This window comes from Erithacus rubecula, assembly GCF_903797595.1.
Source record: "Erithacus rubecula genome assembly, chromosome: 18".
NCBI lineage: Eukaryota > Metazoa > Chordata > Aves > Passeriformes > Muscicapidae > Erithacus > Erithacus rubecula.
Window position 1 is genome coordinate 6,355,995 of NC_136670.1, and position 26,263 is coordinate 6,382,257.

The 26,263-nt window shown below is 50.3% G+C and overlaps 2 protein-coding genes across 2 annotated transcripts; one reads left to right on the forward strand and one right to left on the reverse strand.

The window, feature by feature from the left end:
- Window positions 1-2,457: 2,457 nt before the first annotated feature.
- TP53RK (TP53 regulating kinase) lies at window positions 2,458-4,037 on the reverse strand (the record flags this gene model as incomplete). Its single annotated transcript, XM_079321964.1, has 2 exons — window positions 2,458-3,188; window positions 3,659-4,037. 2 exons carry the CDS (start codon window positions 4,035-4,037, stop codon window positions 2,710-2,712), a joined length of 858 nt encoding a protein of 285 aa, XP_079178090.1. The 3' UTR covers window positions 2,458-2,709.
- Window positions 4,038-9,214: 5,177 nt separating this feature from the next.
- Window positions 9,215-16,489, forward strand: SLC2A10 (solute carrier family 2 member 10). Its single transcript, XM_079321255.1, has 5 exons — window positions 9,215-9,380; window positions 12,170-13,528; window positions 14,562-14,684; window positions 15,208-15,343; window positions 15,987-16,489. Exons 1-5 carry the CDS (start codon window positions 9,377-9,379, stop codon window positions 16,081-16,083), a joined length of 1,719 nt encoding a protein of 572 aa, XP_079177381.1. The 5' UTR covers window positions 9,215-9,376; the 3' UTR covers window positions 16,084-16,489.
- The last annotated feature ends 9,774 nt before the right edge of the window (window positions 16,490-26,263 follow it).

Here is a 26,263-nt window from a genome sequence, read left to right on the forward strand (position 1 = left end):
CAAAAATTTTCCTTGAACATACAGATTTTCCTGGTGCTAGTGATGGTGGCAGAGAGACCCCCAGTGGCTTCATGCACCACCAGCCACCTCTTGTCCCATCCCACAGTCTCGGGGTCACCCCAACAGGCAAGGAAGAAGGATTTGGAGGGGTTGAAGGACAGCAAAGCCTTTGGTAGGACAGGGCAGGACATCACCACTTCTGCCAGTGTGGCTTGCAAGGACTTTGTAGAAAGTCAGGCCAAACTCTGAAAGAATATTGATGGCTCAAAACTGGATTTGCAGCAGATAAACTATTCAGGAAAAACAAAATAAAAACAAAATAAAAGAAAGAAAGAAAGAAGGAAAGAAAGGAAGAAAGAAAAGAGGAGTCCTATTTACCTTATAAGAATGCACATGCACTGGACACTCAGCCTCCTTCACTGAGTGTAAAGCCTGACATAAATTATTTTAATAACAATAATAATAGTAATTGTGTTGCTTATGATCACACAGATGCATGGAAAGCTAACACGGCAGCATGTCAAACTATTCCCAGCCAACAAAAACTGGAACCTCCACCTGCCCTGTGAACCAGGCAGGCAACCAGTGGTTTTCATCCAAGGAGCTGCTGCTGCAGACACAACTCATCCCAGAATCAGTGACTTGGAAGGGACCCCAGGGATCACTCAACTCCTGATGGATGGATACAGCCGAGGCTGCAAGAGGATGTGGGGTGATGCTCTGCAGGTCCAGAGTGTCCTGTTTGCTCCACATGAGCCTCCAGAGATTCTTCCACCTTTTGCACAGCACCAGCTCAGCACTCTCTGCAGCAATCCATATGACACACCGGGCTGATCGAGAGGAAATATCAACAAGCCCTAACACAGATGTGCAGAAAGTAACGCTTATATAACAAGGAGGGGTTTATCACGCAGCGAAAAAAGCAAAACATTTTGCTTTTCATGACCAGCATTGTCCCGCTTTGTTTTGCAGCTCCGCGGCAGAGCTGATTTCAGCAGAGGCCAGCTCAGGAGTCCCTGCTCCTCCTGCCGCAGCTCCCCGGGAGGACAGCGCTGAGCACGGGCTGCGACCCCGGCTCGGGGCAGCGCGCACACCGCCCGCCGATCCGCTTTGTTCCTGCTCCGCTCCCCGCAGGGAGAGCTGCATTTCAACAAACACCACGAGAGCCGCGAGCAGACTCCTTCAAAGGGCTTTGCAAACAGAACTCAATCCTGGCATAGCGGGACACGGTGAGAGCGCTGTTTATACAGATGGGGGCGGTGGCAGGGGGGGTCAGGCTGTGCCTGCGCTGAGCGGGGCCGGCACTCGGGGCTCAGATCCTCGCTACATCACACCCGCCTGCACCGGGACAGCCGGGCAGCGCCGAGCCCAGTGCCCGCATGTGTCCGAGCCCAGTGCCCGTGTGTGTCCCCGGGCAGCGCCGAGCCCAGGACCCGCCTGTGTCCGAGCCCAGTGCCCGTGTGTGTCCCCGGGGAGAATCGAGTCCACTGGCCGTGTGTGTCCGAGCCCAGTGCCCGTGTGTCCCCGGGCAGCGCCGAGCCCAGTGCCCGTGTGTGTCCCCCCGTGCAGGGAGGAGAAGCAGCAGCCGCTCTACAGCCCCGCTCCTCGCCCATGTGCCACGCGAAAACAAAACACGGCAGCTGCAGAGAGCGAGGGGGCGGCCCGGCGGCCAAAGCTGTGGCTGGGCGGTGGAACCCGGGCCCCACGCCGGGGTCGGGCACTCGCCCAGGCGCTCTTCTGGCAAGGCGTGAAATGCGCTCCGGGCACGGGCAGCCCGCCGCGCTAGGACAGCTTGCGGGACTCGAACCGGCCACCTCCGCAACCAAAAGCGGCAGCGCTGCGCCGGCGCCACCGCGCGGAGTAGAACTACTGAAGCCGAGCCGCCTTGTGACACGCGGTACCGCCCGCGCCCGGCCCCGCCCACAACCCCGAGCTAGAAAAATGAATTAATATAGAGAAAACTTTACAAGAAAAACAGTATTACTGCCTACCTCTGCTAATCACCTACCTGGGTGATGGCAATACCAGCAGTCCCCCTTATAAAGCTCCAAAAGAGGAAATTTACGGCAGTCTTCTTGAAGTGGAAGTTTGTCAGCAAAAATTATTTTAGATTAACAAATTTTATATTTTCTTAAGACAGCACTATTGACTGAGAGCGAAAAAAGCCAACATTTACTACTGGAAGAAAATAAAACTGTTTTATGTATAGTGTGGTATTTCAGCATTGCCCATGTTCCAGAATTCAGATCATTCATCTTCAGGATGTGTTGAGTCATTTATAACAGATTTAAACCCTTTGTTGTAAAGTCTTGTGAGAAAAACAACACACTTGAGTTTCCCAGTTAGCTTTTGTAGATGCTGTTTTCTAGTCTCTGAAGAAAGAACCTCTCACAAATTCATGGTTTACAGGCCGAGAGATTGCTCTGAATTATTCTAACCACACGAAGATGAACAAAATGACACTGTAAACTATTTCATATTAGAAATATTTAACATTTAAGACAGAGGTGAACTCTAATTGTTTCTCTCTTGGCTGTGCCCCAATCTCACAATTACTTCAGTTACTTGATGACTCTTAAAACTCTTTCATGTTTATTTATTTGAGGACACAGTTATCAAAATAGCAATCTGCGAAATAAAACCAACTAGAAATATAAATAACCCTATTTGCAAAACCTCTTATTTCTCCATCCCTAACCCCACTCTCTTCTACCCAATCATGGATCTCTTCCTTCCCCTTAGCCGAACCTCATCCAGCTTTTTGATCACAGGACCAGATTTTTTAGATGTGGCTGCATAGGTCTTTAGCAGAACTTGGAACATCATTTCAGTATCTGGATGAGTGCTAATGAAGGCTTTTTCCAGAACATACAAATCAACTCCTTTATCCTCTGGAAGACCAGAAATAAAACTGAGTCCAAAGTCTATCAACACCAAGTCCAGCTTCTCCATGGGTGGCCGCAGGAGGAGGTTGGCAGTTGTCAGATCCCCATGGATAATATCCTCATCGTGCATCCTTGCTAACAGCTCACCCATCTTCTCTGCTAACTTATGGAGGCCACTGCTATCATCTCCACTCTTCTGTACAGAATAAATATGATCCTGAACAGTAATTGAGTCTACAATATCTTCAAGAAAGATGGAGTTGGTGACATAATCCACGAAGTAGACCACTGGAGCTGGAATCCCTGTTTAAAAGAACAAATCAAATGCCAGCAGTTAATTTACATGATTCCCAGCTTTATTTTAGCAACAAAACACAACCGATAAAAGCCTTTAAGCAGAAATGCCAGCTGAGATCACATGCAGCCACTGGTGATCCACCCCTTGGAAGAGCCCGGCCAAGATTCACTTCCGAGCCATCTGCCCTGCAGTCTTACAGCGACCTGGCAGCTCAAGCCTTCCGAGAGCGCAGCCCCTGCCGGGGCGAGCCTCCCCGAACTGAACAGGCTCCGGGACACACGGAGGGCAACACGAGTTTGAGGGGCGCTCTGAAAGAGCAGAGCGAGGCGCCGGGCTCAGGAGCCCCCCAACCCTTCAGGAAGGCGCCAAGTGCCCGATACCCGCTCTGAGCGGCGTGCAGAGCCGGGCTGATGGGCTCTGGGCTGTCTGTCCGTCTGTCCGTCCATCCTGGCAGGCCCGCCCGCCCCGTGCCCACCTGCCCGCCGGCAGCGCAGCAGCGACCGCGCCTCCTGGGCCGTGCGCCGCCGGCTCAGCCGCTCCTCCAGCGCGGGGTGCCGGTACCGCTTCGGGACGCGCAGCTTGGCCACGGCGGCACGCCCGAGGAACAGCCCGCGGTACACGTGCGCCTCGGCGCCCTGCTGCACCAGCCGCAGCCCCGGCAGCGGCGGCGGCGCCGGCGGCTCCTCCGACACAGCGGCGGCGCCCGCATCGCCCTCGGGACCGTCCACGGCGGGGCCGGCGGCGCTCCGCTCGCCCACGGCGGGGCCCGCGGGCTCCACGTCGCCCATCGCGGGGCCCGCGGCCCCGGCCGTGACCGACCGCACACCGCCCGCCTCCGCCTGGGCCGCCGCCATTCTGGGACCCGCGCAGCGCATGCGCGGGGCGCCTGTTCGGCAATGCTCGGTAATCTCCGGCCATAATCGACAATGCTCGGTTGGCCGTGACGGAAACATACGAACTGCCGAGGCTCCGCCCGGCTGTACCGCTCCGCTGCCCTCGGTATAACGCGCCCTGCACTGCTCTGTGCCTGGCCCTGCTCCTTCCAAACATTCCAAAACATTCCAAACCGCTCCCGGGAATCCTGCTGCTCTCCGCTTGCCCCTGCCCTGCCGGGCGATCCTGGCTAACTGCAGCATGGTGGGACCTGATCCCGAGCATTCCCGTGCCCGCGAGTGCTCCCGTGGTTTTGCCGGTGCAAGAGCGGGACCTGCAGCTGCCCCAGGGCTTGCAAGGGAGGTGTTGGCTGCGCTTTTTCCAGAGGGGGCAAGTGGTTCCCCCAGGCTTTCCCGGCATCATCCCCGGCACATCGCCACCGCTGGAGCATCACCGTGGGGACTCCATCGCTGGGACATCACCACCAGCATGGTCCATCACCGTTCCGTGTTCTTTCCTGTGCCAGGAGCCTCTGCTGGAGGCTGTGCAGCCCCAGCTGGTGGCTGGGAAGGAGAAGGGATTTGCCCGTAAGCTGCAGGGGATCAGGGCTTGGTGTGACCTCGGGTCCCCACGCTGGGCACCACCAAAGCTCCTGCCCCAGGTCTGTCATGGGCCTCTCATGCCATGAGTCAGGTGAGTCCCCCTTCCTCGAGCAGCCAAGTCCCCCATTGCCATCTTATTAAGAGATGGATAAACCTCACTATCCTCATAAACCTCACTGGAGCAGTATTTGGGTTTTTCTGGCACCCTGAAAACCCACTGCCCTACTGCGTGATGTGCACATGCTGCAAATATGTTCCTCAGAAGATACAAGAGAATTCAGCCCAGTCCATGTAAATATGTTTTCAATTGTTGCTTTTGGAGGTGCAGCAAGTCCATTTTGTCTTTGTTTTCTCACCCGCAGCATTTGTTTCCTTTTCAGAACATTTATATTTTATTAACACATTCCACACAGCTTACATGTCATTGCACGGTGGGATCATGCCTAGCAAATATTTATCTTGCTTCAGAGACAACTTTTAAACAACTTCCCTGAGTTTTCAATGATACAGATAATTCATCCTGCAATTCTGCCCACCTGAGGCACCCTCCTGCAGCTGCCCTCGCCTTGGCAGGGCTGCAGGAGCCCAACAGCTTGCCCAAGGAATGGGGTCAATTCTTGGTCTCTGTGGCTGGAATTTGCAAATGCCTCAAACACTCAACCAAGGCAAAAGGTTATCCTGGTCTTGTGGACAGATTTTATCAGAGCACAGATACCTCCACAGACATACACATACAACCTATAAGCACACGCATAGCCTCGGGTTCATTATTCTGGCAAACATGATGCTTTCCTCTCATGCTGGCCAAAAACCTCCTCCAGAGCTTTCAAAATATGAAAGAAAATATTTTTGCTTTATTTTCCCATTTATTTTATTTATTTAAATTATATCTTCCCCGTGATTTCACTTATTCTTTTCTCTTTTAATACAATAAACAGTTGACACAGCCCTTGGAAACTAACTAGAGCCATTTACAATATTTATGATATCACCCGGTATTTTTATTGGAATATTGAATCACCCCAGAGAACTGCTCTGAAGCCACAGACTGGTAAATGATTTCATTATGTAACTTTGTGCTCCTGGTGACAAGCATTTACAAACTCTCCTTTCACAAACAATGTAATTCAGTTAAAAATTGCAGCACAGCAAACGAAGCTGATGGGAACCAAGGCAGATCTCATGGGCTCGTCCCTGCTGTCCTACAGATCCCTTGGCATCAGGCAGGATGCAGCCCTGGAAGCAGCTCTCCCATCACCCCCAGCTTATTTAGGGATGGAGGTTGCCATCCTCAGAGCTGGACAGATGGGAAAAGGGGTGAATTTGAGTTGTTGTAGGGTGCCACGCTGGAAGCATCCCTACAATATGCAAGGAAACAAAATTCCTGGTGGGACCAACACTACTGACCAGCATTGCCAAGGAACCCCCCTGAGTTAGGACATCATGACAGAAAACTCAAGCACATGCCGGCTGGCATCAGGAGGAGAAATCTCTCTGGGATGTAAATGAACGTGCAATAAAAGCAGGTTCCTGGTGAGCTGGCTCCATCCTGGCCAGCTGTGACACTTCTGCCTGCTCGGGGACCATCACTTCCATCAATAACTGAATTGAGTTTGCTCACTTTGGTCCCACAAGCCCCTTCCTATGGGTCAATCATAACAGAAGAAACTACTTGGGGGTGTGATTCCTTTTTCCAGGATGAACTTCTTTCCCCTCTTGCGTTAGTATTTCAATTTCAAAGCCTCTTCAAGAGGTAGAGGGTAACATTTCAACAATAACAGCAGGGTTGTGTTCCCCAGCGCCGGCTGCCGTTCCCAGGCTGCCCAGGCGGAGCTCTCCAGGACCGCATTCCTGCGGCTCAGCCCCGGAGGAGGAGGAGGAGGAGGAGGAGGAGGCATCCCATCCCAGGAGGGAGCAAGGACAGGAACGTGCCTGCAGGCACGAAGCGTTCATGGATCCAACCCTCCCAGACCTTCTCACGTGGAGCTGAGGACAAAGATGCTGCTTTCAGCAGGTCCAGAACACCCGCTGGCTACAAAAAAAAGCTCAAAGGACCGCAGATAAAGAGTTTCTTTTCCCTGCAGGTTTTCGCCCTTTTTTTTTCCAGAGGACAATAACCCACAGCCTCCACAGTGTCGATGTGACAGCTGCATTTCTGTACATACTGATCTCATGTTTTCAGCCACCTTTGGTAAACACACCATAAAGCTCTTCCTGTGCTCCCCAGGACCTCACCTTGTTTGTTGTCAGTGCTAATAATATTTCTTGCCCTGCCAGAGACCAAGAAGCCTCCAGAAAATGTTCAGGTGGCAGAAAAAGAAATGCTGAGTGACCATAGAGAAAATACAATTTCTTCCTTCTCACACTGAACTAATTTCAGAAGGAAGGAATTGTTCAGGCAAATTGGAGATCATGTAGCCAAGAGTAAGTTTGTCCTGAGGCGGATGAGGACTTTAGGTTCTCTCTGGCTCTTGGCCTGGTGTGGTGAGGAACAATGCATGGGAGATATCTCCTCCAGTTTCTAACACAGCTCACCCAAAATGCCTTGGCTTGAGCTCTGGGGGCCAGAGATAATGAGCAAGATCACACTGCATCCCCTGCATCCCTCTGTGCCCCCCTAAATGTGGAACATTAGCCTAGACACAGAGATGGAGTGTTTGCTGTCTGCCATGAACTGGTCTCGTGTGGGTCTTGGGGAAGAGAGAAAATTGGAGTAATTTCTCCCTCTGCATATCACGAGAGCTGGTTGTGATTTGGCTGTTTAAACTGCTCTAATATGAAATGCTAATGTTATTGAAAAGCTCTTCCCATGAACACCATGGGTTTCTATTGGCTGGTGTTTGAAGCCATTCTTCACCAAGTGTGTGATCCCTGCTGCAGCTGTCAGACTGTATCAGATACAAGGTTTTAAAAAAGGTGTTTTCACATCCTGTATATCCACTGAAGTTAGAGCATATGAATGGGAAGCTTTTATTTAATCTATAAACGAGGTACACGATTTGACACACTTTTCATATTCTCTATTATTTTGAGAAGAAACAAAACCAAAACATCTCATCAACTGATGCTCATGTTGCAGCCAGAGATCCAACAGACTAAAGCTGAAAGGACACACATGATCCAGTATGGCCCATCTCAAGCATCCCTAAACTAGGAGTTGTAATAAAATGAGTTGGTACCACTGCTCTACAGACCGGAGACATGAGATCAGTATTCAGTATCCCCATACTTGGAAAAATAACATTTTTTAAATACTTCTCTTAAATTCCCTAATAAGTTAACATGGAGAATGAGTGAAAAGGCTCTTTTAAAAAATCACATGCTCACATGTTCTTTGTTCTTCACCCAACCTGTTAATTTTTGCCTATGTCAGAGGCACAGTGGTCACTAATTCAGACCTTCCCCAGTTGAATTCTGTGCTGAGGCTACAAGCTTTACCAGCACAGGCTCCACAGAGTGCTGCTCTGGAGCTGGTGTGGGTATAACATACTAAATATTAAAACTCATAGGTTTTTAATGAATTATTATTTGCAGTCACATGCTAGCTCACAAATCAGGTTTGTGGTCATCTGCACTTACCCTGAAGTGGCAGTGCCTGCTGCAGGGCTCTGCCACTTCTTCCTCACTGTTCCCAACACCAGCAGAGTCACAGCAAACTCCTGAACATCTCATGGACTTCAGCACAGCGCAACCCACCCGGCAGCTGCCATTCACAGGAAGAGCACCAAGGGGCGATGTTTGCCTATGGTGTTAAAGGGTTTTAAAATTAGCCTCAGAAAATAATCTTGCATCCAAGTGCAGGTCCCAGTGTCTTTTATGCAGGACAACAGGAAGGTTCCTGTTTCACTCAGCAGAAAAAGAATGTTAATTGCAAAGGAAGTTGAATACTGAATGTTTTGTCTGATGGAGCAGAAAGAGATAAGCTTGAGAGACTGATCCTTTCAGCCATGAAAGAGGGCAAACTCAGACACAGAATCACAGAATCATAGACTCAAACAATACTCTGGTATGGAAGGGGGCCACCAGGATCACTGAGTCCAACTCCTGGCCCTGCAGAGGACGCCCCAACAATCCCATCACGTGCCGCAGAGCATCGTCCAAATACTGTATGAACTTGGTCAGGCTTGGTGCTGTGATCGCTGCCCTGGGGAGCCTGTTCAGTGCCCAGCCACTCCGTGTGAAAAACCTTTTCCTCGTGTCCAACCTAAACCTCCCCTGCTGCTCTTTTTGTTTTCAGCTTTCAAGTGGCCACCCTTTCTTGGCAGGTTTCCGCCGCGTTCCAGCCGAGCTACCTAAAAACATGAATACACTCTCTTGTAACTTTCTGGAGACTTTCTCTCCAGAGAAACAGAGATGTGAAGCTCTACACAAGAGCAGCCCTGCAGGCAGTGAGGAGATTTCTGTTCTTTAAGCGAGACAGGCTGGGGACAGAGCTGACATTCCAGGCACCGCACCCGCATCCTCGTTTCTGCACCAACCCGCCACGTACCTCCGCAACGCGTCCCGGCCACCCGCATCCTCACCCACGGGATCCCCGGCACCCGGCTCCGCTCCCGGGGCGGCGCAGCCTCCCCTGCCGGGACCCCCGCCCCCGAGAGGGGCGGGCAGGGCGACTACAAGCCCCAGGCTGCCCGGCCGGGGGCAGGGCAGCAGCGACGTGGCCGGCGGCCCCCGCTCCGCCCCGCTCCGCCCGCTGCGCTCCGGGGCTCGGCCCCGCCATGGGTGAGTGCGGGACGGGCGGGGGGCGGGGGGGCTGCGGCGGGCACGTCCTGCCCCGCGGAGAAGTTTACAAAAAGGAAAAAAAAAAAGTTTGCAACTTTTCCTAAAGGCTGGGGGTGCATCGCCCGCCTTTTCCTTGCTTTCTGTTCTTTTTTTAGCGGTCCCAGCAGCGCGTAGAGAGCCGAGGAATTTCCTGTGGCTCGGTCCCGGGAGCCGGGGAGGGGAGCAGGGGTTCGGGGAGTGCGGAGGGAGCCGGGCTCGCTGGGAACTGGGATTGCTGGGCACTGGGGATTGCTGGGCACTGGGATTGCTGGGCGCTGGGATTGCGGGTCACTGGGGATTGCTGGGCGCTGGGATTGCTGGGCACTGGGGATTGCTGGGCACTGGGGATTGCTGGGCACTGGGATTGCTGGGCACTGGGGATTGCTGGGCGCTGGGATTGCTGGGCACTGGGGATTGCTGGGCACTGGGATTGCGGGTCACTGGGGATTGCTGGGAACTGGGATTGCGGGTCACTGGGATTGCTGGGCGCTGGGATTGCTGGGCACTGGGGATTGCTGGGCACTGGGGATTGCTGGGCGCTGGGATTGCTGGGCACTGGGGATTGCTGGGAACTGGGATTGCGGGTCACTGGGATTGCGGGTCACTGGGATTGCTGGGAACTGGGATTGCGGGTCACTGGGATTGCTGGGCGCTGGGATTGCTGGGCACTGGGATTGCTGGGCTCTGGGATTGCTGGGCACTGGGATTGCTGGGCACTGGGGATTGCTGGGCGCTGGGATTGCTGGGCACTGGGATTGCTGGGCACTGGGATTGCTGGGCACTGGGATTGCTGGGCAATGGGATTGCTGGGCACTGGGGATTGCAGGTCACTGTGCTGGCCCCAGGCCAGTTTGCTGTAGGGAGGGAATGGCCGGGCACAGCTCTCTGCTCCACCGCACCTTCTGTCCTCCTGTGGACATCTGAAGGCTTTTCAAATTCCCCAGCTACGTCAGAATAGATCATATACAAGCTGGATATCAGTCAAAGTTCATAAACCATGACTGCTTACTAAGTTAATAAGAAATGCAGCAAAAGCTGATGAAATCAGCCATGGTATTTATAGTGAGGCTGTCTGTGTCTTACAGAATTTGTGGCTTGAAGCTAATGGGATGGCCACTTAGGCATTGTGTTCTCATTTTTTCTGATTAGCTGCATAACATGTACAAGGAGTGCTAAAAGCAGTGCAGATGGTCACACAGATCATGGGAGGGACTGGGATAGCTGGGATTGCATGAGTAATACAAATGAAACACAGAGGGTTGCAGAATAAATAAAAATAATTGTATTTATATACAGCCATCACTGAGAAATAGCCTTTATTGACAGCTGTATATGAAGAAGGCCAAGCAGAAACACTTCCCATTCAACACAGCTTATGATAGGAAAAAAAGTCCTTTGATAGGGTGAGAAGAGTTTCCACAGTGGAAACTGATGGTTCTGACTACATTTTTTCCATGTACAGTCAAAATGATGAGTAGTTTTAATTAAACAAAAGAATGAAGATAGTATTACATGCTGCAAAACAGCACAATACCCCAAACTAATGCACTCTACCTATGCTTCAAAGTGTAACTGGAGGAGAGGTCACTGTCACTTCTGTTCCCTGAGGAAATGGGAACACTGGGCTCTTGTCCCAGTGCAATCCCTGCTAGTGTGGCATGGTTCACACGTGGTCACTCTTTCATCCCCTCCCCATGGTGAGGAGCATGTGCAGCACCTTGGTTCTGTAGGGTTGTTTGGGGTGGGTTGGTTTGAGTTGCTTTTGCTGCTGTTTTTGTCTTATTTTAGCTAAACTTACATAATTAGGAAACTGGCATGCCCTGTGGGAAGGGGAAGGTCAAAGAGTCACTTCTTGTTTGAGAGTGGCAATAGTAAACTTCTGAGCTGGCAGGGAAGTTTGTCCTGTGGTCCTGGACCAGCCTGAGGAGACTGTGATTGACTTGGAGATCCTTGGAGCTACAGGAGAGATTAAGAAATCAGGGTCACCCCACAAACTCATGCTGAGAGTACAATATTAACTAAAGGACAAAATAAAGGAAAAATAAACTTTTGTGAGCAGGGCTTTTAATGGCAAGATAGGGAGTGCATGGAGAGCTGGTGGTACCACATGCATTGAAATGTGAAAATGATAATGCAGAACAGTTCAAAACCAAAAAGCAGAAGCTGCACTTCCTGCCCAGAACAAATTTTGTAATTACAATCAAAGGATCCCACTGTACAACTCCAGACACTACAAGTCACTGTCCTGCACTTAAAAACAAGTTTTAACCCTGTTAGAAAGTCCTGATTTCAAAATTCTGCATCCCCAAATGAGTACCCCTGGAGTTAGTGGAAGTCTGGTGGGTTGTGTGACTGTCTGCAAGTGCCTCTATACACATGATCTAGTGACTTATGGGGAAAGTCCACATCATGACTTTGTAGATGGGAAGCTGTGAATGTGTTGGGAGAACTTTTTCCAGCCTGTGCATGCTGACAGCTTGTCTTACAGCATCACAAAACTGAACCTAGCACTGCTCATCCTTACAGCATCACAAAACTGAGCCTAGTAATGCTTGTGTTACAGCATCAGAAAACTGAGCCTAGCGCTGCTTATCTCACATCACAAAACTGAACCTAGCACTGCTTGTGTTGTAGCATCACAAAAACTGAGCTTAGCACTGCCTGTGTTACAGCATCACAAAACTGAACCTAGCACTGCCTGTGTTACAGCATCACAAAACTGAACCTAGCACTACTTGTTTGTTTTCTAGGTCGTGCAGTGCTGGTCCTCCTCTTGTCTGCAACCGTGTCTCTCCTGGGCGGGCTGATTTTTGGATATGAGCTGGGGATAATCTCTGGAGCACTGCTGCAGCTGCAGACAGACTTCCAGCTCAGCTGCTTCAAGCAAGAAGTTGTGGTGAGCGCCGTCCTTACCGGGGCGCTCCTCGCCTCGCTGGTGGGGGGGATCCTCATCGACCGCCATGGCCGGAGGAGAGCAATCCTGGTCAGCAACTTGCTTCTCCTGGTGGGCAGCCTCACCCTCACACTGGCCGGGTCATTCACGGTGCTGGTCATCGGGCGCATGACCGTGGGCTTTGCCATCTCTGTCTCATCCATGGCCTGCTGCATCTACGTCTCAGAAATGGTGGCTGCTCACCAGCGAGGCCTGCTGGTGTCTCTGTACGAAGCGGGAATCACCATGGGCATCCTGCTGTCCTACGCCCTGAATTACATCTTTGCAGATGTGCAGGAGGGGTGGAGGTACATGTTTGGACTGGCCATTGCCCCGACAGCCATGCAGTTCCTCAGCATCCTCTTCCTCCCAGTGAACCCTGTTAAATTAAGCTCGTGGGACTCAGAGTGCCAGAAGGGCCTCATCCCTCTGCAGGACGCCGAGGACAGAGCAGCAGCAAAAAGGGAGCCCTATCAGGAGAGGCATTACTCGTTCCTTGATCTTTTCAGGAGCAGAGACAACATGAGAAGAAGGACTCTGGTGGGCCTGGGGCTGGTGCTCTTCCAGCAGTTCACTGGGCAGCCCAACGTGCTGGGCTACGCCTCCAAAATCTTCCACTCAGCGGGATTCCAGAGCAACTCCTCGGCCATCCTGGCCTCGGTTGGGCTGGGAGCAGTCAAGGTGGTGGCCACGCTGGTGGCCATGGCCCTGGCAGACAGGGCGGGCAGGAGGCTGCTGCTGCTGGCTGGCTGTGTGCTGATGGCCGTGTCTGTCACCACCATCGGCCTGTGCAGCCGCCTGGCTCCGCTGGCCATGGCCAGGGACTGCCGAGCAGCCAGCGCGTCCCAGGGGCTCAGCCAGCGCCCCCTGACCCCTCTGCTGCCCCCCTGGGCTCCATCACCCCTCACACCAGCCACAGCGGCTGCCAGAGCTCAGGCAGGCCCTGGTTTCGCTGCCCCCAGCAGCCTTACGGAGGTTTTTGCCAGCACTCAAAGCAGAGAGGTTGTTCCTAATTCTTCCCCGACTCAGAAAAGGGATTTGGTAGGTGAATCCAGGAAAGGAAGCACAGGCCCTCCTCTCGATGCTGCTCCCTGGGCACAACATACGGTCTTAAATTGGATCACACTGCTGAGCATGATGGCTTTTGTGACTGCCTTCTCAGTTGGATTTGGGCCAAGTAAGTGTGGTGTTTATCCTTTCACTAACCCAGAGAATAAAGCTAGGGCTGATCTGCCAGCTGCCTGCTTGAACCATTCCTTATGGATCTGCTGTGCTGAGCAGCTCAGAGTCTGGGAACTGGAAATACATCCCCTCCTGCCTCTGAATTATCCTCTAGCACTGCAGCTCTGTCAGCTACAGCACTAGAGTAACTTTCTCTTCCATGCTATTTACTACCCTTGTAAAGCTGTTTTCTTCTCTGAAGTTCAATGGAAAATCAGAGCATCCTACAAACCCTACAAGCACATAATCTTCCTGTCACCCTGGTGAGGAGGAAGATACAGGGCTGAGGACAGGGACTGAGGGGCTTCTGCTGTGTGATTATGATAGTCACAGCAGAACTAGAAGTTGAACCTCTTTTGAAGTTTCTCAATATCTGTTGGGGCTTTTTTATTTATTATTATTTATTTTTCATCAGATGAGATTAAAGATTAGTTCTTGCTTCCATGTAAGTTCTATTGTTTTCTGGCATTTAAATGCGTTGATGGGAGAAAATAGCTTTAACTCAAAAAACAAAATGTTAACTGAGTAAGTGTCACAGGTTTGACAGCCACCCTGCAATTTATTTCAAGCAAAATAACCCCAGGATAAGAGAGACTTAAATATATATATTGCTTTAACTCTGATTTTAGCCCAAATGCAATGTCATCTCCCTAATTCCACCTTTTCTCATTTCTTTACAAAGAGCATGACCTGACAGCAGGCCTATCAGATCTCTTCATCTCCTGTGAATGGAATGACCAGCTACTCTGCTTTCTTCTTTACTCCCTGGGCCTTTTTATTGCTATTTCATTCCTCCATGAAGTGCTGAACACAGGAGGTTTGAAGTGTTCTGCTGTGATCTGTCTCTGAGATCGATGAATGTTTGACACCACCAGCAGCGGGTGCTGGGTGAAGGCAGAGTTTAAACCCCCTGCTGAAATCTCCCTGCCCATTTGCCAAACAAATTGCTTAACTCCACACTGTCTTTGTGATCTCTTTAATCTGTGCAGTGACCTGGCTGGTCCTGAGTGAGATTTACCCTGCTGGGATAAGAGGAAGAGCCTTTGCCTTCTGTAACAGCTTTAACTGGGCTGCTAATTTACTGATCAGTCTCTCCTTCCTGGACCTTATTGGTAAGTAGCCTCTTCCCCTCCCTGCACTGCTGGTTAGGCAAGGTGGCCACCACGAGCCATTTGGAGATTTCAGTGTCATTTTGTACCCTGAGGACTTGAGGCTGGAATGGGTGTGACCCCATTGCTCCTGAGAGCAGGAGCACCAGCAGCTCTGGTCGGAGCCTCCCTGTCCCTGGTTTATAAAAATCCCCCATTGCCCACTGGGCTGCACTGTAGCACCACAGTATCAGGAAACACAGAGTCTGCAGCTTCCATCCCAGCAGCTTTACAGGATTTCTCAGCAGGCACTGCTGGCCCCGGAGCTCAGCTGCCTTCTTCCCCCTGCTGCTGGCAAAGCCTGCCATTCACCAGCCTTTCCCTTTGCCAGTTCCCAGTCCAGGCCATTCAGATAAGGAGTTTCCCAGCCCTCTTGAAGGCTTCACAAAATAAAGTGCCCCTGTCCAGGACCAATGACCACCTCACAGTAAACAACCAGTTTCCTTTGTACCCCACCTCTTACATTCACACACTTGAATCTCTGCAGATGCCATTGGATTCTCCTGGATGTTTCTTCTCTATGGGCTGATGGGAGTGATGGCTGTTATATTCATTTACCTTTTTGTGCCAGAAACAAAAGGGCAGTCCCTGGAGGAGATAGACCAGCAGTTCTCCAGGAAGCGGTAGGTGTGCTGCTGTCCCAGCAGGAGTGCTGCTCTGGGGGCTTCCCACTGCCAACCCCTGGGCTCTGTGCCACTGGGCTGATGGGAAGTTTGGCCAGTGCTACTGAGAAAATAGAAAGTGTCAGGTTTGTGGCAGGGCTATAGGACAGGGTGGAAGAGCTGCAGTGCCTTCATCAGCAGGTCACTGCCCTGAGCCTTGTAGCTGTCCTGCTGGCACTACTGATGTCAGTAGTGACACTTGAGAAAAATGGGCTAGAAACCAGGATTTATGGTCAAGGAGAGGAGACCAGGACCAGAGTCTGGGACAGGAGAGTTAGGACTGGGAGGAGGCAGGAGGGGGTGATAGTCCTGTCTTTTCACATTAGAATAATCCTAGTCTGATCCTTCTCCTCTGAGGCAGAGACATCTCCTGGTGCATGGGCTCCCCCCTGGTAGTCTTCACACGAAGCTTGTAATGGGCTCAGGAAGATCAAAATGTGGTTTTGCCATCTTGGTTGTGATGGAGGTGGCAGGGTAGGCACTGCTGGAGCAGGAGATATGCTGCCAAGGAGAGGGAGCACACAGCCCTGGGGGCAGGAGGGGTGGCTGCTGTGAGCCCTGCCTGGCTCCCTGGCTGCTCCTGACCTTCATCTCTGCCCAGCAGGGTGTGGGAAGGAAATGTGTTCAAGCAGAGACGTGCAAGAGGAGTGAGCTGCACACAAGCACAATACCAGAGAGTGGAGCACTCCAGCAGCACATGAAACCAGCAAGCTGCCAGCAGCAGTGTGTATAGGTTTATGTAAAATATATACATCGCGTATTTGGATGTGTAATATAACAGCATGGTGTGTGAGGAGTTCCACCAGCAGAGGAGCAGGCTGGGCCATCAGGACACTTCTTTGGAGCCTTTAACAGGTGACCTCTGGTCGGTGACAGTTCTGATCCATGGTCAGGGACAGTTCTCCCCTCTGGTCAGTGACAGTTCTCCCTGCAGTGCCTTAGATCTGGGAGCACACAGCATGTCCTTTGGGTCCTTGGAGAATCACTGTTCCCAGGCAGGGAATACATCCTTCCTTTGCTATCTTTTAATTTTTCATCATTTATGTATCCTGTCATTTGAGAGATGGTTGGTTTTATACGCAGGAATTAAAGCACGTTTTGCTGACAGTTCCTCCGTCCTCGAGGCTCGTTTGTGAGCAGGGTGTGCTGTTTTCCAGCTCTCGGGAGCTCGGGGCTGGGGCGGGAGGGTGCACCGAGCCGGAGCTGCCGGCAGTGGGCGGCCGGCGCCGCCCGTGCGGGGCGCTGCGGTCCGAGCTCCGAACCCCAAAACCCGAATCCCCGGAGCCCCTTCAGTGCCCCCCCGGCTGTACCCGGGTCCTGATGGGGCCGGGCAGGAGGGATGTGCCGGTGGGAATTCGGGGTGCCCTGCTGGGGCTGTGCTGGGGACGAGGCAAGGGCAGAGGATGGGGATGCTGGAGTATCACAGGGAGCCGGGTCAGGGGCAGCGAGCGGGGCTGGCTGTGCTGGGAGGACATCCGGATTAACTTTGGGGCCAGCAGACAGGGCTGGGGACAGTGCCAGGTGCTGGGGTGACAATACAGAGAGCTGTGAGACAGCTCATGGTAAGGGGGTCAATAAGTCCAGGGTAAAGGACTGTCATTCCCACTTGATGTACAAAAATCTGTGGTGCACTTTCCAAACACAGCAGCTGCAGCCCCCCAGGAGGAGGAACCTGTGAGAGATGCCCAGCTTATCTCACACTGCACAGGTTTGGGTGGCTGTGCTTGCCCAGCCTGCGGGGCCACCAGGCACACAGGAGGTGTAGGAGAGCCCTGGGGCTGCAGGGCAAGGTGCCAGCTCTGCTCTGCTCTGAGGGGTGGATGTTCCTGGGAAGGGACAGAGCTCTGGAGCTGCCAGCTGCTGGCACAGGGCCTGGCTGCTCCATGGCAGCAGAGCTGGGCAGGTGGCACTGCAAGATGGAAAAGCTGTAAGGGAGTGTTCAGATGAAAAGTTGAAGGAAGGTCTGTGGTTGTGGAAATTCAGAGTGGCATCCTGGTGAGGAGGAGGTGGCCCATATCCAGGGGGAGAGCAGCAGGGAAATAAAGGAAGCAGCTGCAGTAAATAAGGTGAATTTGGCTATGTGTGGCACCAGCAGACTCACAGGAACATGACTGAGCAACCAAAGACAAAACCTGGATATGCTTCTGTCACTATACCAAAAGCTCAAAATATAAGATAATGCCAGATTTTCCAATCCTGAATAACAATCCCAGAACCAGTAAAGATTTCTTGATTTGGGAAATCACGGGTTCCTGTTAAAAAAATACAGACAGTACTGTGTTACTGAGCCCTGATAAAGATAAAAGTTATGAACAGCAAATATAAAATGAGATTAGAGAAGTTAGTCAGCTCAGTGATCCATGAGGAAGGAATAAAAAGTGGGTTTGAGTACAATAAAAGGCCTCCAGGACCAAGCAGTGCTGGAAGTGTGAGAAGGGCTGCTGCTCTGGGTTTGGTGGGGAGGGTGCACAGGACCTGCTTCACAAGGTGTTTGTGGGAGAGCTGGTCTCTGCTAGTGACCACAAAACAACCTTTAATGCTGTAGTGGGAGAGTGCACACCAAATAAATCCAGCCTGGGGCTCTACAATTTCAAGAAAGGGAACTATGAAAAAAATAAGGTGATTAGTCAATAACAACAAACCAAAAAGGAGCAGGCAGAAAGCAAGGAGCCTGCAAGCAGTCTGGAGGTGATTAAAAAATGCTCTATTAAAGCCTAAGCAAAACATGTGCCACAACTCAAAAAGAACTAAGAGGTCCTAAAAAACACCCTGTCTGACTCACTGCTAAGGTTAAGGAGGTATCACAGGGAGAAGGTCAGTGTTTTAAAAGTGAAAAGGTTTCCCACATGAGGGGGAAAAGAAGAGCCATAAAACATGGCAAGTAAAGAGTAGACACAAAGGAGAGCTAAAAAAGAGCATGAAGATCTTGCAAAGATCCTGCAAGTATCTTCTAAAAATCTTTATTAACTATATCAAAAGGGAGAAACTGGCTGGGGAGCCATTTCTTAATACAAAGATGCAACAGGGTGCCAGGAAGGATAAGACATGATGAGACATCTTGGGCACAGCTGAGTGTTGGTCTCCACTGCTGCAGGTATTTGGAAGAACCTCACACCCAGTAACTTAGAGGAGCTGGATCAAGGTGACTTTACAAATGGCTGCTGTACCAGAGGGGTGGCAGGTTGCTGGTGCAGCTCCCAGCTACAAACCAGGCTCTGGAAGGGGACCCTGAGAGCTGCAGGGTGAGTGTCACCTCTGTCCCTGCTGGGGTGGTGGGGTCTGCACCAGCAGTGAGCACATGGGCAGCTGGGAAAGAGCCAGAAGACATGGATGCCAGAGGGAAAGCTTCCCTTGCCAGCAAACTGGGACTCTAGAATACATCAAGTATTCATGTGAATAGGGAGGACCCAACAGACAGAATAGATGAAAGGTTTTGTCAAAATTATTTTAAAAAGCATTTACATAACCATGGTATTGAAGGAATGTTTCTTTTATGCATTGAAACTTCTTTAAGAATATTCCTGTCTTGTAGGTAGCAAAGTGCAAGGTTTAACAGGCAGTTTTTGAAGATAAATGATGTTCAGCAACCAGATTGCCCAAGAATCTCTGTTGGGTTTGGTTTTATTCAGCACCTTCAGTGCTGGCAAGGGAATGGACAGCAAAATCTCCATGCTTGTGGATAACGCTAAGCTCTTCTAGGAATGAACACATTTTGCCATTGGCAAAGGGCTCCATAAAAGTCTCACAAATGGGAATGAGTGGGCAAAAAGGGCAGCTGGGTTGGATGTGCTGGGAATGCTGCAGGCTGGTGCCAGAGGCCCCTGAATGCTGGCTGGGGTCAGCATGGATGGGACAAATGTGTCCCCACTCCAAATTTTGACCCATTAACATAGCAACAGGCTGTTTCTCTTCTGCTCTCCCCTGTGGCTGAGACCTCATAAGACTAGAGGATACAGAAATGCTTGAGGCAGTGATAAATCTTCTTTAGTGGGCTTTTATTTCCTTTTCTTTCACAATATTTTCTTTAGTTTCCTAGCCAATTTTTTTTTTCTAAGGAAAGATTTCTGACTTCCTTTGAGCCACAGCTCAACATCTGTCCACATTGGGGGCTGAAGTAATACACTGTTAAGGGGTTTTGATGTCAAGCCCAAAACCCCACCAGGGATTTATGCAGCTCTCCCCTTTCCTCCCCCCTCCTCTTCAAACAGCCTTTCATTTGCTCTCGCTAATTGTGCTGTCATGCCTTTCTCTCTGGCCGGGCTGAGCAGACAGGCTTTCCTGCAGACAGGTTTTGGTGGCAGATGCCTGTGCCGTGATCCGTGCGTGCATCGCCGGGCGCTGGGGCGGTGCGGGAGCGCATCCCGCCCGGCAGGACCAGCCCCCGGCTCCCCTGCCTCCCCCGAGGAGCTGCTGGATAATCACAGGGAGAGCCCCGGCCCACCCACACACACCGCTCGCTCCTCAAAGCGGGCAGGGAAAGATCAGCAGGGGAACTGAAGGGGAAAGTGAGCAGGGTTGGGCGCAGGGACACTGCAAAGCCTGGCGGCTGTCGGGGCACCAAGGAGACATCCCCCACTCCTACACGAGCTGCTCTAGTGTGCCATCATCACGGTCTGAATGGTATGAAAAATAGGCACAAATCTTGGCTGGTCCAGACTGAGTTCGGGAGCCAGCTTGTAGAGAGGGTGTGAAGTGGCAGTGGCAGCAGGTACCATCCCTGAGCCTGCAATGCCTGTGGGAACCTGATCTAGGTGACAGGCTGAAAGCAGAGCAAGGTGTTTGAGTCCCTGCTGCAAATATTCCCACAACTCAGCAGAGAAATGTGGGATGTGAGTCCATATCCCTTTTGTGCATGTGAAGGCAGCGAGCTCAAGGACTGGATCCTGCTTAGTCTCTGCTCGAGGGGATACAGAGCTGGCTGGAAGGAGCCAGAATATATGAAACACGATAACTGGAAAAAATACAAACCAGAAGATGGGCTGTTTAATGCACTACAGATCCAGTGAAACAACCAGAGCCAAACAAAAACCATTCCTCGTGTAGGAACAAAGATACCAGCTGAACCCAGGGCAAACCTGGAAGGAGAAGGGTGTGTTGTGTTTTGTTAGCTTGTTTGTCTCCAGTCACTGCATGGGTCAGACCACAGCCTAAAACGTGGTGGGTGTTTCCCCCTTTTATTGCATCTCTCCTCTCTGAAGTGCTGCTGCCATCACCAGCACCCCCAGGTTTGGTGTCTATGGCCTCTGCCTTGTTCCTCTGCTCCATCTGGCCTTCCTCCTTCTGCTCCTGGTCCCAGCTCCCCCAGCCCTGAGGTCTACCAATTCAGTAAGCAGAGGGAAGAAGCAGAGCTGCTGTCACTGTTAATCACACAGCAAAGCAGAGACACAAAGGTGAGGTCTCCACCCAGCTCTGATGGTTTGCAGAATGAGTAGCTCTGACAGGTCACCCACCCAGAAGAACCTGTTGTCTGTAGGGAGGGAGACAAGATACCTTTGGCTGGGCTGAGGTGAGACCTCAGGTGCAGCAGGAGCAGCACCAAGACCATTATTCTTCCCCTTGGATCTACCAGGACAAATTCAGTTTCCAGATAAGCAGGAATCACACCAGTGCCTTTCCTGGGAAGTTTTCCATTTTTCTTCAGGTACTTTTCAGCCACTCTCACCACTGGGAATCCTCTCCTTGCCACAACGACAAGAATTGCAAGGAGCCATTTCTGCTGCAAGGGTCTGGGGAAATGGTCAGGGTCAGGTGCCACAGCCCCAGAGTGACAATCCTGGCACCACCCCGTGGCAGTGTCCCAGCTCACTCACAGCTCCCAGGGGTCACAGCCATCCTTCTGTTCTCACTCAAACTCACAGCTGAGTGCTGGTGCACGATGTGACCTCCTGCAGCAACACAAATAAAATGTCAGCACTATGACTATTAATAGTGTTTCTATTCCTGCTGCCATTATGATGGCTTTTGCTACTATTAGTAATAATATTTACATATGCAAAACCACAGATGCAAAACAGATGTTTTGGTTGGGATCTCTGAAAAAAAACTTGTCTCTGCCACATATATTTATGACAAAGATGGAGGGTTAACCACACAGAATGCCATATAGAGAACAAATAGATGGGGAAAAAGAATGAAATAATTCCTTCCATATTCCTAACAGAGGCCAAAACTTATCCATTCCCTCTCTCTGCTTCTCTCCTTTCCAGCATTTGAGACTTTTCCAATACCAGGCCAGGGATGGTTTCCATATTTGTTCAGACTTGTCTAGTTTTATTTTCCAGTTCAGCTATTTTTTCAGATGCAGCTTTTCCTGATGGATGGAAAATACAAAAGGAATTGCTCATCTGCTCCCTGCAAGCTTTTTCCTGACCACTGGGAAGCTCAGGCACTATTCCAGCCCTGGACTAAACCTTGCCTTGTGGAGAAAACTTGATCCTTGTTTGCTGAGTTCACACGTCTGGGAATAATTTAAGCTAAAGGGAAAAGTAAAAGTGAGAAAGACTACCACTGTCTCTGAGCCCACCTCATTCCCCCAGCATGCAGCCCTGCCTGGGAGGATGGCTGTGGCCATGAATGAGGAATGATCACATCTCCACAGCTGGCCAACACTGGAAAGCAAGAGAGTGGCAGCTCAGGGCAGGGCAAGAGTTTTGGCACTTTCACCTAAACTTGTTTCACAGAAACAGGAAATTACAGAATCTGCCAGCACCAGGGCACCCCCCTCTGCTTTGGCAGTGGCTGGTGTGGGACTCAGGAACCAGGAGGAACTCAGCCAGGAGGGTGAGGAAGAGCAGAAGGACAAGGCTGAAACGATTCCCTCTCTGAAATGCATTGATGAGTAGCTGTGCACTGGAATTATGCAGAGCCACCAGCACGAGCAGCTTCCCTGGGAGCATGCTTGGCTTCTTATCCACACATTTACAGATGTGTGAACAGCAGACATTCCCCTGCATCCACAGATCTCCTGTTTGTGGCCAACTAACTAACTTCAGTCCTTTTCTACTGGCCAACACCCTCGAGGACACCCCAGCATCCCTGAGCAGCCTCAGCTGCTCCTTCCATGAACAGGAGGAGGAGGAGGAGGAGGAGGAGGAAGGCTCAGTCTGCTCTGCAACAGCACAGCAACGCTTCAGCAGAGAAAGCCACCAGACAGCAAAGGAGTGCAGCTCCCTGAGCACTCATGAGTAATAAAGTGCCCCACAAACTAAAGAGCCCCCAAGTGCTACTGAGGACTAAGTAGTCCCTGAATACTCACATCTCTCTCAGGTCAAATTCCACTCTTTTAACCAATCCCCATTACATTTTACACATCGGGCTATAGAAGGCCTCTGAGGGGCTGTTAGAGTCTATTGTAGGGGAATAAAGAAAGTGTCAAAAAGACTTTTAATGCCCAGTTAAAAGTGGCCAAAATACGGTCTGCAGTTACCTGATAAGCTGCAAGGTCTCTATTGGGAGAAGTATTTTGGTTTTTCAATTGTCTCAACCCTTGCATACTTGCAAGAGGCCGGCCTTAGCTCTGAACCAAAGCTTTGTCAAGTACATTAAAACATTATTAAAAGCCTGGCTTTTGTTCCATGAAGACTTTAAATGCTTGCTGGTTTAGTTTTGGCTTTTTCCTTTACCATATTTAAGAGCAATAATTGTTGAAGATACCAGAGCACTGTGGATTGCTGCAGCCTCTCTGTGGTTTGCAGCATCAGTACATTTTCCAGCACAGTGGCTGTCCTGCCATACCCACTGTGCAGGTGTGGGAATCAAAGTGCTCAGGGGGATTAACAACTCCAGAGATGAATAACAGGGCAGGGCCAGAGCCAAAGGACAATGCCTGAGTCCTGTGTTCATGGACTCTACTCATTGCAAGAGAAAATATTCACAGTCCTCTCTTGGTGCAAATTACCCTCTTTAAAGGGAAACTTGGGAGATTTCACCTACTTACTGGGTCAGTTACCCTTTTTCATGAGCAACTACCTAATGGCTATGGGCTACACCTGGTGTCCCTGGCTCTGGTGGTATTTTTCAAAAAGGTATTTGAACAGCTAGAGTTTTGGTTTTTTTTTTTTTAAAGCAGGATCTGTAATTCATTCAAAGATTCAGTCTCAGAGTGTCAACAGACAAGAGCTGCCAAGCTGCTGAAAACAGGGTGTTTTTCACCATCCAGTGTTTGTTCCTCTGCACTGTGAGTGCTCTCTGGGGTAGACAAGCCCCGTGGTGCTGTTTTGTTGCTATTGCTGTGCTTTGGGAAGGGTGTTTGCATAGTAGCAAGCAAGGCCAGCACACAAAATTAATGACATTTGAAGTTCAGTGCAAGTCTTGACTGTCAGGAATGCAGCACTGAAAACACAACTTTAAGCTTCCATATTGCAAAACCTATTAACTGCTTTACCGTTTTTGCAGTCGTGCCAGCTCACTCATACTGGAGCTTTTACCAAGGCATGACAGCTCATTTGTTTAGCTTGGGCCAGGCTTAAAGTTCTGATGAAGCCTAATCTTGTGACCTGTATTTATTTTGGCCAGGGATGCTTTTTGCACAGACGACTTCCTATCCTCCCTAATCTTTCCCGCAGGAAAGGAGCTGGGAGTTACGAGTCAGGGGAGGAAGGCAAAGCCAACCAGACATGCAGGGAGAGAGAAACAAGCACTGCACATGTCAGGGAAGTGCTCCAGGTTCAGGGACCCTGTCTGTTAGGGGAAGGAATTAAAGGGGGAGTCAGCACCTCTGCCATCAGCATTTGAGATGTGTCAAATCCATTATGGTTTCTCTGGAATTTTACCCATCTGGAAATATGGCTGGCTGTAATTTGGACAGCTTCACAGCTTAAGGATGGAAATGTCTCTTCTTGGCTTGAACTTACACACATTCCACTGAAACACAGAGAAGAATTTTGTGGTAGAAACCCCCAGCAAGCCCATGGGATGTGTCACAGGTTCCCCACATCTGTCAGTCCCCCCTGGAGTGAGCTGGCCCTCAGCAAAGTGCCTGTGAAAGGAGTTCCTCTCTCTCCAGTGTGACAAGAGAGGGAGGACAGACCCTGTGTGAGACAGCCCAACACTTCCATAATGTGAAATCCCTCACCCTCACTTCTATTTCCTCTGAAACTAACTCAGAGAAACACATTTAAGTGATGCCCACCTTGGGCTCAGGCTTTCACCAGCCCTCTAAAATCTGCCTCTTCCCATCCCTGCAACCATGGGCTGCTTGAACATTCTGTGTCCATTTACTGGAAATTCTCTGAAAGAAATCAGGGAAGGTGGAGCTGGTTCCAGACTTCACCCTCTGCTTTAAAATCAGGGAAGGTGGAGCTGGTTCCAGACTTCACCCTCTGCTTTAACATGCAGGACAACAGCAAAGTCTTGGAGAAGCCCCATCAGGACCCTTCTGGTCCCTTACTGCTTGAGCTACACCAGAGAACACCCAACCTTCCCCTTGGCCTCACCTCCAGCTACCCTAAACAGTGGCTGTAAGAATAAAGGCAGGGAAAAAAAGAGAGAAAACCTCAGCACACCCTTCTGGTTGTTCTCTAGAAGAAAGCCAGGACCCCATGGTGACATTTACCCAGCTCTGAAGGCACAAGTCACCTGGGACATGACACTCTTTTTCCACTGGAAGCCAGATGCTTGAACTGCCTTCTAAAAATGACTTTTCTATCAAATTTTGAAGCAATATGGTAAGCACAAACCTGCCTTTCTAATGCAGCAGTGAGAATCTGCACCATGCTGGCACTAGAAATGCTGGTGACCTTCACAAAACCCCTACTTTATATTCAGAAATAGGGCTCTGAATGCAGAGCTGTAACAACGGGGCAGAGGTGCTTTTTCAAAGACAAAACTCCAGTGGGGTTTGGTTTCTGATTGATGTCTTGAGTTTGACCAATTCCCATGAGTTGAAATAAAAAATTTCTGAGTAGCTGGAAATATTCCCCAGTTTCATTCCTATAGAAGAAAAGTGCTTAAAAGCATTCTAAGGTTAATGGGAACATGATGAAAGAGATATTTCTGCACACCAGCATTTAGAGTATATGCCTTCTTTAAATACATTTTCCAAGCATTAAAGGAGAAAAAATTGGGATAGAGTTTAAATCCCTCTCTAACCTCTGGAAATTGGGTGGCAAGGAACCAATCTATTGCAGTGCTGCAGGGATGCTCCAGTTCAGGGCTTAAAGGCTCTGCAGTGGCTGTGCTGAGAGTCAGCACCTACATGAGAAATCTCCCAGTGACTGGCAAACAGAGCAGCCATGTGTGCTCTGATAAAAGCCTGAAACCCAGCCCACGCACACAAAAGGAGTGTGCACTCTGCCTGCAGGGATTTGTCCAGGAATGACATCTTTCCAAGGCTGCCTGACAGTTTTTCCCTCACAGGGGAAAGAGTTACCCTGAAGTTTTCCTAATTAAGCAACTGGGGAGCATGAGAGCATCCTGCACACCTAATTCCCATCTAGCCACTGGCCAAGAACTGGGATTTGGGGAGATGGTAAAGTTGATCAGTAGCAGGGTGACACTTCCCTCCCAGTGTCAGGCAGCCTGTCCCAGAGGTGCTTTGAAACCCAGAGGTGCACAGGAGCCCAGAAGACATTAATTACTAAATCAGGGATGATTCTCCTTCCCATCTGCTCAAAAAGGGCTGGGATTTCCAGAGGGGGTGATATCAGCTGCCTACAAAGGTTGGTAATGCAATCATACATATATCATATTAATTAATTGTGCCACCATTTAAACAAAAGAGAAACATGGGCATAACAAATAGTTTAATAATTAATGTTTCATTATTATATTTTTTGTGGTTTACAAATATACTGACATTGGACTAAAGTGCTTGCAAATGTTTTTCTAAGTTTGTCAAACCCACAAGGAAAGTTAGGAGAGAGCCTGAATAGGCCACTGGCT